At 51.4% G+C, this 12,693-nt stretch overlaps 1 protein-coding gene across 1 annotated transcript; it reads left to right on the plus strand.

Annotated features, from left to right (window-relative positions):
- The first annotated feature begins 1,572 nt into the window (after positions 1-1,572).
- On the plus strand, positions 1,573-5,360 carry dlk1 (delta like non-canonical Notch ligand 1). The gene is made up of 5 exons (XM_030117192.1): positions 1,573-1,624; positions 1,693-1,756; positions 2,046-2,176; positions 2,514-2,643; positions 4,610-5,360. Exons 1-5 carry the CDS (start codon positions 1,573-1,575, stop codon positions 5,358-5,360), a joined length of 1,128 nt encoding a protein of 375 aa, XP_029973052.1.
- Positions 5,361-12,693: the final 7,333 nt, after the last annotated feature.

Below are 12,693 nucleotides of genomic sequence, written 5' to 3' on the forward strand. Positions count from 1 at the left end.
GTTGACGGGTTGTATCAGGGGAGATGCTCGTTCCCAGTGGCGCATAATCTGAAATCAAAGTCCTTCTGCAGGAATTCAGGCTGCACATAAATGCAAATGCACATGAAGGCACTACCACTCTGAGCTGATGATATTTGGTCCATTACAACATGAAACTGCTCCAGTTAGGAACACACACACACACACACACACACACACACACACACACAGACACAGACACACACACACACACACAGACACAGACACACACACACACACACACACACACACACCATCCAATCTGAGCCTGGAACACTGTGAGCCTGAACATGAACAGATCAATGAGGGATGACTCCTTGACTTTAATGAAGCACATCTGAGCAAAGGCTGTGTGACACACACACACACACACACACACACACACACACACACACACACACACACACACACACGTCACGCTCCTGCTCATCCTTTCATTCGTGATGTTGCAGAGGGGCGTTGACTCGGGGGTTGGATGTTTTGTTTGGCGCCTTGCATGAACCTGATCAGCTGCAGCAGAGCCAGGCTTCAGGCTGTTCTGAAGGGAGCCTCGTCATGCGCCGAGGATTTTTCACCTCGGAAAACACATTTCAGTGGTTAAAAGGCCACAACATTCTCTGTCACGTCACTCACAACAGCCTTCTCAGTCATTAAATGATCCAACCTTTGACCTTTGACCTCCTGTGTTTGTGAAGCTGTACCCTCAGGTTGATCAGCTGTTAGCTGGCTCACAGGGAGACGTCTTTACTCTGAGATGGACGTTACTCATTCATAAACATTCATTGATATGTTTCACAGTTCAACTAAATAATGATCCACAATGAAACCTCCAGTCTGTGGAGATGAAAAGGATCTCTAACTATTTCAAATGTTATTGATCAAATGTTCTATTTTAAGTGTTTAATCATTCAAACGGACTCATTTGGAAAACATTCATGGCTTTCATGTACCGGAGCACAGATGGAGGGATGGAGGGATGGAGGAATGGAGGAATGGGTGGATAGAGGGGTGGATGTCAGGAGGGGTGGCTGTGTGCTGTGTGATGGATGGTGCGACCCATGTCTCCTCCTGGGTGGAGCAGCAGCTCGGGACGGGTGGAGCAGCAGTCCGTCCATCAGTGCCGCTCCGGCGGGTCAGCCTGGGGGGGGGGGGGGGGGGTGGGGGGGGGAATTGACTGAGACTCCTCTGTCTTCAACCTGCGCTCCGTCACGAGGGCGGTCGTCTGGCGCCGCTGCTTGTGCGTAATGGAAACGTTGGAGCGGCGCGTGAGCTTCAGGTGCGTCAGTTCTTCAGCGCGAGGCTTCAGCCTGGCGTCCCGGCGGATTCTGCCTCCGAGCCTGTCGCGGCTTTGCAGCGGTATGTCAGGAGAACCGCGAGGTTTCAGAGAAACGCGCAGTTCATCGAGCGAGCTTCTCCTCTCCTCCTCTCCTCTTTTCTTTTCGCAGACGGAACTTTCAGATCGTGATTTCTCGCAGATGAAACGCGGTTCCTCCCGCAGCGGAGCTCTTTGTTTGTTTTCCACCTGCCGTGCGTTCCTCAGGACAGAGAGCGGCGATGCGTCTCGCGGCGGTGGTCTTCCTGCTGCTCGTGACGAGCCGCGCCAGAGGTGAGCTGAGACAGGAGCGGCAGGTGCGCCGTGTCCGCGCGTCTGAGCGCTCTGCCCTGTTCCCTCAGGATGGGAGTGCACCGCGGGCTGCGACCCGGAGAACGGCTTCTGCGAGAGAGCGGGGAGGTGCAGGTAGGCTGCTGCTGTGTCCCTGGAGGACCGGGAGGAGGACCGGGAGGAGGACCGGGAGGAGGACCGGGAGGAGGACCGGGAGGAGGACAGTCCGTCCAGACCCGCTCCGAGCCAGCAGGACCAGCAGAGCCTCCTCTGGGGGCTGACCAGGAGGGAGCCTCTCATGGCCTGCTTTGGTCCATGGACCATGTGTTTGACAGCCCTGGTTAACCGTCCTCCCTGTGTCCTGTGGGTCTGGTGTGAGGACCGGCGCCGGGGCGGTGTGTTAACGGTGTGTGTGCTCCTGCAGGTGTAAGCCGGGCTGGCGGGGGGAGAGCTGTGAGGTGTGTGTGCCGTTCCCCGGCTGCCTGCACGGCCGCTGCCACAAGGCCTGGCAGTGTGTGTGTGAGGACGGCTGGGTGGGCAGCCTGTGTGACCGAGGTGAGGCTCCGCGACCCCCAACACCCAGGGTCACGGCCTGGACCCAGCTAAACCACCGCCTCACGCAGCTCCGCCGGTGATCAGAGGATTTGAAGCCATCTAGAATCACATTTCCATTTCAGCCGCCGCTTGTTCCCCTGACTTCATTAAAAACAAAGGCTGCGGCGCCGCCGGCACCGAACAGAGGGAGGATATTCTGATGAATCCCTGGGCTGCTGCCGGCTGCGTTTGACCTCCTCGTCACTGTGTGTGTGTGTGTGTGTGTGTGTGTGTGTGTGTGGTGCTCAGCTTTGTTTTCTGTGGAGCCAGAGATCTAAAAACAGCATGCTCCCCCCAGACGCCCGGCCCTGCTCGTCCAGCCCCTGCGCCTCCAACGCCACCTGCATCCACACCGTGGAGGGGGGGTTCCTGTGCGTCTGCCCCGCTGGGTTCTCCGGAGAACACTGCCAGCTGAAGAGCGGACTCTGGTGAGTTCCTGTTGAATGTCCTCGGCTCCTGCCGGCCATTCGAGTCCGTCTTCAGGGGACGGTCCTGGGACAGCGGCGCTCAGTCCAGCTCCTCTACGGCTGAGACCAGACCGGTCCGTCAGACCGCTGGGTGAATGACACTGCCACTGTCAGACCTGGCTTCAGAGGAGGCTGGGGCTGGATGAGGAGCGGTAGTTTGACACCAGCCTCGCCCTGCAGGTGTGTGTGCTGCTGCAGGCTGTGAACCTGCGGCATCAGAATCTGGCGGCGTGCTCTGAAGTCAGTCCAGGGTCCACGTGGTGCAGTGAACAGGAAGCTGAGTCCTGCTCCTCCTGCACTCTGACCTCTGACCCTGGAGGTCACCCCACAGCCTGCACTCCTCTCATATTTACCCATCAGACCTGGCAACTTCTGCAACTCCGCAACTCTTCGCTCCGAACACTCAGGTCTTTAAACTCCACATGCTGCAGCTTTCTCCCTTGTCTGATTTATTTTTGCATGAAAAACTCATGAAGGGTTTATGGAAACATGCTTCCTCTGATGGATCGGTCCAGACTGGGGCAGGTTTTACCCATCAGGCGCTGGGGGAGAGTCAGGACAGCCGGCTTGAAAGAATGTGATAAATAAACCATGAAAGTCTCAGCTGCTGTTTGAACAAACTGGCATGTGGCTCAGAGACTGCAGGCTGGCTTCAGGTCGGAAATAAGAAGCAACAAGAAATAAGCAATAAGAAATAAGAAGCAGCCATGTGGGATTACCGGGGGGGGGCGGGAGGAAATGAGGATCTGCATGAGGAAGCGCTGCGTTGCGTCTTGAGGCTGGTGGAGGAGTCTGAGCTCCTCATCCTCAGCAGAGGCAGCAGGACAGATGTAAACCCCTCCTCCTCCTGCAGAGCGGAGCCGAAGAGGGCGTCTGGCGCTCCTGAACGGCAGACCGAGTCCTGCTGGGAGCTCAGCCGAGCAGCCGGTCTCAGAGCGACGCCACGCTCAGAACCACACCGCGGTCAGAGGTAAACCCTAGAAGGCTTCTGTCCGGCGGCGTCTGTCCGGCGGCGTCTGTCCGGCGGCGTCTGTCCAGCGGCGTCTCCCCGCCCCCCTCCTGCTGGACAGTGTCCTCGCTGTGGACGCCTCGGGGGTCGTCGGGTCGGGTGGAGTTACTGATGATGAGCTTCAGCTGCCGGAGCCCCGGTTCCTCTGACAGCCGTGACCTTCACAGGTGACCCTCAGAGGACAGGATGGCGGTCAGATTCCAAACCAGGCCGGCCGCTGCCGGTCGGACCTGAGGCTCAGCTAGCAGCGTTCTGGTCCAGCCTCACCCCGGTTCAGGACTGCTCTGGTCCCGGACCAGGTCAGAGGAGCTCCATCATCCCGGGAGGTTTTCACCACGTCTCAGCTTCCTGAAGGAATCCTGCTGCAGTGCGAGGCCTGGTTCATCAGCTGCAGGGTTCTGGCCCCCCGCTGAGCGCTGTGAGAGCTATCGATTCGCGCTCCGCTCGGCTCCCACGGCTCTGATCAGATACGCTGCCGGACGCTTCCTTGGTTTCTCTCCACTCTAACAGCTTTTCCAACAGCAGAAAATGACTGAAATCAATGTCCTCAGCGTCTCTGTCAGCAGCTGCACCGGCTGCTGCCTGAATTATCCACACTTTCACAGGAGACTGAGTTCCTGCTGCTGTGTGGCCGATAAGGGAAGACCTGGAAGAAAGGCTAGCAGGACGATTGACCCACCTGCCAGACAGAACAGGTTACAATTGGAATGTTTTTATTTGGTACTTGAAACACTCAAAATTGAAGGAAATGAGAGTAAAAAAGGTGACCCAGGACCAGGACCAGAATCAGGACCCTGTACCCAGAAATGGGGCCCTGGTCCTGGGCCAGGACCCTGGCCCGGTGGGGGCCCTCAGCTCTGCTGCTGGATGGTGACAGGGTGAAAGGTGAAAGGTGACTGCCTGTGCTCTGTCCCGCAGCTCTCCCTGTCAGAACGGAGGGTCGTGTTCGGACGCCGCCGGCGCCTCCTGCCTGTGTCCTCCGGGGTTTTCCGGACCGGAGTGTGAGATCGGCCCCGACGGCTGCCGGCCCAACCCCTGCCTGAACGGCGGCAGCTGCGGCCGCGGCGGCGCGGCGTTCCGGTGCGCCTGCCCGCCCGGCTTCGGCGGGTTGACCTGTAACGACACGGCCGGCCGGTCCGCCTGCGCCGGCCGGCCCTGCGGCGCCGGCGGCGCCTGCGTGGATCGGCTCGACGGGACTTTTGGCTGCGTCTGCCAGAAGGGCTTCGCCGGCCCGACGTGCGCCCCGCTGCAGCACGGAGCCCGGGGGGTCCGGCCGGAGCGGCGGGCGCCGGCCCCGGGCCCGCAGCACTACTCCCTCCCCGCTCACGCTTTCCACCGGCTGCTGCGGCCGGCCGAGCGCGACCTGCTGAAGGTCACCCTGAAGGAGGCGGCGCCGCCCGGCGTGCTGTTGGGCCGCGCACAGCTGCTCTGCTTCGCCGCGCTGGCCCTGCTCACCGGCCTGGTCATCCTGGGCAGCGCCGCCATCGTGTTCTTCGGCCGCTGCGAGGCGTGGCTGGCCAACGCCCGGTACGGCCGGCTGGTCCGGCGCCACAGGGACCACCTGCTGAGGGGGGGCGGCGCCCGGGACCGGCCAGACCACTCGGTGCACGTCATCCTGCCGGAAAAGATCCGACTGGGCAGCTTCGGGAAACGCTACACCTCCATCTGACGGAGTCAGCGCTCCACCCTCCCTCCACCGTCCTCCCTCCACCCTCCACCCTCCCTCCTCCACCCTCCTCCCTCCTCCCTCCACCTTCCCTCCTCCCTCCCTCCTCCACCCTCCTCCCTCCTCCCTCCACCCTCCTCCGTCCTCCCTCCACCCTCCTCCCTCCACCCTCCTCCGTCCTCCCTCCTCCCTCCTCCCTCCACCCTCCTCCGTCCTCCCTCCTCCCTCCACCCTCCTCCGTCCTCCCTCCACCCTCCTTCCTCCTCCATCCTCCCTCCACCCTCCTCCCTCCACCCTCCTCCCTCCACCCTTCTCCCTCCCTCCTCCACCCTCCCTCCTCCCTCCACCCTCCCTCCTCCCTCCACCCTCCCCCCTCCCTCCCTCCCTCCTCCACCCTCCTCCCTCCTCCCTCCACCCTCCTCCGTCCTCCCTCCAGCCTCCACCCTCCCTCCTCCCTCCACCCTTCTCCCTCCCTCCTCCACCCTCCTCCCTCCTCCCTCCACCCTCCTCCGTCCTCCCTCCACCCTCCTCCCTCCTCCCTCCACCCTCCTCCCTCCACCCTCCTCCGTCCTCCCTCCACCCTCCTTCCTCCTCCGTCCTTCCTCCACCCTCCCTCCCCCCACCCTGGGACTGGTTCACTGCTGCAGTATTTTGAATGTAACACATCCTGGACCTCGAGGACCAATGTTTATGTAGTCTCAACTTTGCAGTTTCCCACAATGCACTGGGAAGAACATTACGAGATGTGGTGGTTTGACATTTCTCACCTTGACTGTAGACTCTGTCCTTTCGTCGGGACCCATGTTGAACCTGTAAAGAGACTTTATTAAATGCGCCACTTTATTTCCAGACTTCCAGAGCTGATGTTTACCAGCAGGTCATCAGGACAGGGACGGAAGGACGTCGCTCACATGTCCCAAACTCTGTTTTCTACTGGTTGATAAAAGGTATTATTTAAATGAACACAAGGCGATGAGAGTGTTGAATTAAAGTCCTGAGTTAGTTTCAGCGCAGACCGTCTCCTCGCTGCATGCAGTGAGTTTCCATGTCTTCATCGTGCGTTGTAACGTGAAAATGTTTGAAAGCGTCAAGGTAAACTGATTCTCAGAGTTGTACTGAATCGTGAGTGGGAGGCTGACTCCCTCTGGTGGTGTAGTGATCGTGACCGCGTTGCTTTAAGAACTGTTCTTAGACGCTGAGTCTCGTTTATCTTTGGAGCTGAATCACTGGATCCACCTGGAGCTGACAGAGCTGATCGATCCTTTTCCATCAGTAGGAAATGTGCTGGAGTGTTCGCTGAACCTTCAGTCCTCTGTGGAAAGACGGGCAGAGGGAAGAGGGAAGTGTTTCCCCTCCGGATGTCTCTATGGGCTGAAGGAGTGTCCTCCAGCCTCTGCAGCTGATCGGGGATCACATGTCAAGGTTACGTTCCAGTTTGACTTATAGGGTGAAGATGAGGAGCCGCTGCTGTCCGTCTTATTCTCAGCTGGTTTGTTGTTGTATTTTAACCAGACAGTGTTTTGGTGTGTGCTGCTTTTAATAGAATTAATAAATAATTGTCCCCGATGAAGAGACGTCCAGTCATGTATGGACAGCAGCAGACCAGATGTCCTGAAACCTTCAGGACCAAAACAATCACTCCGTCTCAGACAGAGGTTTTCCCCTTCAGGGTCACAGGGCAGGAGGCTATGGGTGAGGACAGTCCACCTGGACAGGTGAGGACAGTCCACCTGGACAGGTGAGGACGGTGGGGACTGGCTGCAGGCGTCCCGTACATTGTTGCCACTCTACACCAAACATTCCACTGGAGCCACAAAACACTGAAACGAAGACAACAAGGTTATACTGTGTTTCTTGTTGTTTGCAGAAAATGTATTGAAGACATTTCATCACTTTAATAATAATAAATAAAGCATGTTTGTAGATTATTATTCATGTCCGTTGGTTTCAGATGATCTTCAGTAGTTTGTGGCTCATCTCAGAGATCCTCCTGAAGCTGCAGGCTGTCCGTCAGCAGGTCAGAGAAACTACTTTATTCAAATGAAATTCTGTTCTCTGACCCTGAGCAGAGCTGAAGAGACAGACTGAGAGCAGGAGACCCAGAGCCCTGGATCCATAGAGCCTCTATAGAGGAGCTGTAGAGCCGCTATAGAGGAGCTGTAGAGTCACTATAGAGGAGCTGTAGAGCCACTATAGAGGAGCTGTAGAGCCACTATAGAGGAGCTGTAGAGCCGCTATAGAGGAGCTGTAGAGTCTATAGAGGAGCTGTAGAGCCACTATAGAGGAACTGTAGAGCCACTATAGAGGAGCTGTAGAGTCTATAGAGGAGCTGTAGAGTCACTATAGAGGAGCTGTAGAGTCTATAGAGGAGCTGTAGAGCCACTATAGAGGAGCTGTAGAGCCGCTATAGAGGAGCTGTAGAGTCTATAGAGGAGCTGTAGAGTCACTATAGAGGAGCTGTAGAGTCTATAGAGGAGCTGTAGAGCCACTATAGAGGAGCTGTAGAGCCACTATAGAGGAGCTGTAGAGTCTATAGAGGAGCTGTAGAGCCACTATAGAGGAGCTGTAGAGCCGCTATAGAGGAGCTGTAGAGTCTATAGAGGAGCTGTAGAGCCACTATAGAGGAGCTGTAGAGCCGCTATAGAGGAGCTGTAGAGCCACTATAGAGGAGCTGTAGAGCCACTATAGAGGAGCTGTAGAGCCGCTATAGAGGAGCTGTAGAGTCACTATAGAGGAGCTGTAGAGTCACTATAGAGGAGCTGTAGAGCCACTATAGAGGAGCTGTAGAGCCGCTATAGAGGAGCTGTAGAGTCACTATAGAGGAGCTGTAGAGCCACTATAGAGGAGCTGTAGAGCCACTATAGAGGAGCTGTAGAGTCTATAGAGGAGCTGTAGAGCCACTATAGAGGAGCTGTAGAGCCACTATAGAGGAGCTGTAGAGCCACTATAGAGGAGCTGTAGAGCCGCTATAGAGGAGCTGTAGAGTCACTATAGAGGAGCTGTAGAGTCACTATAGAGGAGCTGTAGAGCCACTATAGAGGAGCTGTAGAGCCGCTATAGAGGAGCTGTAGAGTCACTATAGAGGAGCTGTAGAGCCACTATAGAGGAGCTGTAGAGCCACTATAGAGGAGCTGTAGAGCCACTATAGAGGAGCTGTAGAGCCGCTATAGAGGAGCTGTAGAGCCGCTATAGAGGAGCTGTAGAGTCACTATAGAGGAGCTGTAGAGCCACTATAGAGGAGCTGTAGAGCCACTATAGAGGAGCTGTAGAGCCACTATAGAGGAGCTGTAGAGCCGCTATAGAGGAGCTGTAGAGTCACTATAGAGGAGCTGTAGAGTCACTATAGAGGAGCTGTAGAGCCACTATAGAGGAGCTGTAGAGCCGCTATAGAGGAGCTGTAGAGTCACTATAGAGGAGCTGTAGAGTCACTATAGAGGAGCTGTAGAGTCACTATAGAGGAGCTGTAGAGCCACTATAGAGGAGCTGTAGAGCCGCTATAGAGGAGCTGTAGAGTCACTATAGAGGAGCTGTAGAGCCACTATAGAGGAGCTGTAGAGCCGCTATAGAGGAGCTGTAGAGTCACTATAGAGGAGCTGTAGAGCCACTATAGAGGAGCTGTAGAGTCACTATAGAGGAGCTGTAGAGTCACTATAGAGGAGCTGTAGAGTCACTATAGAGGAGCTGTAGAGCCACTATAGAGGAGCTGTAGAGTCACTATAGAGGAGCTGTAGAGTCTATAGAGGAGCTGTAGAGCCACTATAGAGGAGCTGTAGAGCCACTATAGAGGAGCTGTAGAGCCACTATAGAGGAGCTGTAGAGTCTATAGAGGAGCTGTAGAGTCACTATAGAGGAGCTGTAGAGTCTATAGAGGAGCTGTAGAGTCACTATAGAGGAGCTGTAGAGTCACTATAGAGGAGCTGTAGAGTCACTATAGAGGAGCTGTAGAGCCACTATAGAGGAGCTGTAGAGTCACTATAGAGGAGCTGTAGAGTCACTATAGAGGAGCTGTAGAGCCACTATAGAGGAGCTGTAGAGCCACTATAGAGGAGCTGTAGAGTCACTATAGAGGAGCTGTAGAGCCACTATAGAGGAGCTGTAGAGCCACTATAGAGGAGCTGTAGAGTCACTATAGAGGAGCTGTAGACCCGCTATAGAGGAGCTGTAGAGTCACAATGGGAATGGCTAGTGTGACGTCACAAGTCACTTCCGGGTCCAGCGCTCAATGTAAACACAATGGCTGTTGCCAAAGAACCGGTCACTTTTTTCACGGTGACAGTGTATTTTGCTGACTTTCCAAAGTCAGTGAAGAGGGGTCTAAACTCTTACAACTCAAACCGAGCTGTAAATGTTTCTGTGGCGACAGGTGGAAGTCTGAAAGGGAAAGTACAGGCTTCAATGAAAAACAACATTTACGAGATTGAGGTGAGTGAGTAAGTGGCTAGCTAACTCTAACACTAGGATGTCAGTCATCACATCAAGCTGTGTAACTTAACTATTAATTAATTAGCTATGTTAGAATTGGGTACTGTCTGTGGTTTGTGGACAACTTACAGTTTATTCTAGAAGTGTCATCCAGGGCCAGTACGTTTGACAGCTCAAGATGTAGCGTAGCGTAACTTAGTTGTTGGCACCATCTAGCGTGACAGAGACAGCATTGCTGTTATTTATCTATTTAGTTAATTATTTAGCAGAGTTGATTTGAGGGTTAGCAAAATTGTTTAACAGGTACACGTTGAGGGACAGGAAGTGAAGGCAAGTACTCTTCTTGTGCTATAGGGAGGGCCGAGTGTCACCATGTAGCAGCGCTCCTCATTTGGGCAGAGAAGAACTGTACTCTACGGATGTTGAGTGTGTGTGGAAGAGGCCCATGACAGCCAACACTGAAGAGATCGCAGCGAAGAAGTTGTCTGTGATTGCACCCTCCACATCAAAAGGTTTGTTCTTAGAAAAAAAAGTTAGCAGTCATGCTTTCTGTTTTGTTAGTGAAAAATCAAGACCCTGCTTTTTCTTTACATTCAAAATCTAAGCCTCAGTGTCTGGTGTTTTGTAAATAAAAAGTGTATATGTGACTAATATGTCAGGTAGTACTTTTACTTGATTTTACATATATATACATATATTACATTATAATATATACATTATATATATTATATTACATATATATGTGTGTGTGTGTGTATATGTATGTATGTATGTATATATATATATATATATATATATATATATATATATATATATATATATATATAATTTTTTTTTCTTTTAACCATCATCCCTTCTGTAGCGACCTGCCACCCAGGAGGACAGAGAATGGGCATTGTTCTCATTGGCAAAGCTTGACCGCTTTACAGGTCTCAGCTGGATTTTAGCTCCAGAAGCTCCTCAGGTTTGAATTCTGTGTTTCTCATTTGATGTTTTGTGTGCTGCTCACTCAGAAACATGAAATGTACTTAAATTAAACTACACCCTAGCATCATAATGATTATATCACCAGTTTGACATATCCCCAGACACAAACCATTCCAAATCAGACATCATGCTGTTCACACTTAAATATATTTAATACTGTGAAGACAAATATGTATGTATGTCAACATTGGTGGCTTAAGAGGCCAATTCGTTTTTTTTCTGATTCACTGTACTTTATTTGGACGGCCATTTGAGCCTGGTCACTGTGTCAAAACGTTTGATGAGCTACTGGCCAGTTGCGGTGAGACAGAGGACAAAGCTCTATATGATTTCATCCCTTGCTGTGAGCCTATAACAGAAGAAATCCGTTGAGAGGGCCACTGTTGGGCAAACAAAGAATGTCTTATGGTAATAATACGTATAATGATAGTCTATTCATTTCAGTTCTCTTTCTTTATTTACCGTTTTAAGGTTTATTGTTACGTTTTGCTTTTTAACAGGATGGCATCTCGCAACAAGAGACTCACCACCAGCAACGTTGGTTCTGTGTTGGCAGCAGTGAAGAGGAACTCCTACCCTCCTTCATTATTCAAAATACTGTTGGGGCAATACAATCTCAAACAAGGAGCTCAGGTAAGTGATTAAGTAATTTTTACCTTTTTGTTGTAGCACTGTATTGAAACACATTTGGATGTTTTTTAAACATTAAAAAGATTGTTTTTTTGTTTTTTTGTTACATCTTTAAAAGCCACTTTTGAGGTTGGCTTTTCAAGAGTTACAACCAATCCGTCATTGAAAATCAAAAGAACAGTTTCTGATCAGGACTGAACTTGATGAAGAGCCTTTGGAAAAAAAAATGTTGGTAAAAAAAATATCAAATGTTTTTACTGTGATAAAAACTGTTTTTTTTTTATCACAGTTTAGAAAATTAATTTAGAATTAAGTTTCATCACCAAAGTATTTTCATTCTCTTGAATACAGTTAAAGTTATGGTCAATTATTTCTAAGAAATATCAGCCCTGTGGCGGAGAAAGCCACATAGAAGCCTGAGGGTTAATTATTACATTGACCTAGTATAAAAAAAAAAGAAATAAAAATAGAGGAAGGATTAGGTCAATAATTATTTATTTTTGTCCCTCCCTTTGCAAAACACACTGACCGTCATTTATCAAATGGTCATACAGCGGTACGGGCATACGCCCGTCGTATGGCCATATGAAAGACGGTTTGGCATTTATAAATATGATCGTGTACGGAAAGATGAAATGTCTGACATCGTGTACGCAAATTTGATTCAGTGTGGATTTGCGGTGCAGTGCAGAAAAACCTGGCAGAGCGTGAAAACAGTTATAAAGCACATCTGAAACACGCCATAAAGCACAAGGAGCACACATTCAGTACAGATTAAAAAATAAAATAATAAAAAATAAAATACTGCCGTTACAGAACATCTAATAAAATTTCCCCTCATGGGATTAATGAAGGATTTTTAACTTTCAATCGCTCCGCTGGTCCATTTCGCCACGGAGGGGAGTACAGTTTTAACTGTGTGAAAAGACGCACAGCTGCTGCAGAGCAGCTTCAGACCCAGCGGGAGAACCGCTGCTGTTCAGCCCGAAAAGGTGTGGGACTTTATTTTGGCCAGTGCAGTTTTACACAATATTACACTGGCCGATGGAGTCACTTTTGATGCACCAGCACCACGAGAGGAGCCGATGTGGGAACCAGCAGTGTTAATTTTGACATGAATTTTTCATTTGATTTTAGTCTTAGTCACTCATCAAAGACTTGATTTAGTTGAAGTCACATTTTAGTTTTTTTTGTTTTGTTTCGTTTTAGTTAAAATTTAGTCTGTGGAAATTAGCTTTAGTTTTAGTCTTAATTTTAGCCTTGATGAAATTTGACAGTTTTGTTGTACTGTGGCATA

This window comes from Salarias fasciatus, chromosome 19 (genome assembly GCF_902148845.1).
Source record: "Salarias fasciatus chromosome 19, fSalaFa1.1, whole genome shotgun sequence".
Lineage (NCBI taxonomy): Eukaryota > Metazoa > Chordata > Actinopteri > Blenniiformes > Blenniidae > Salarias > Salarias fasciatus.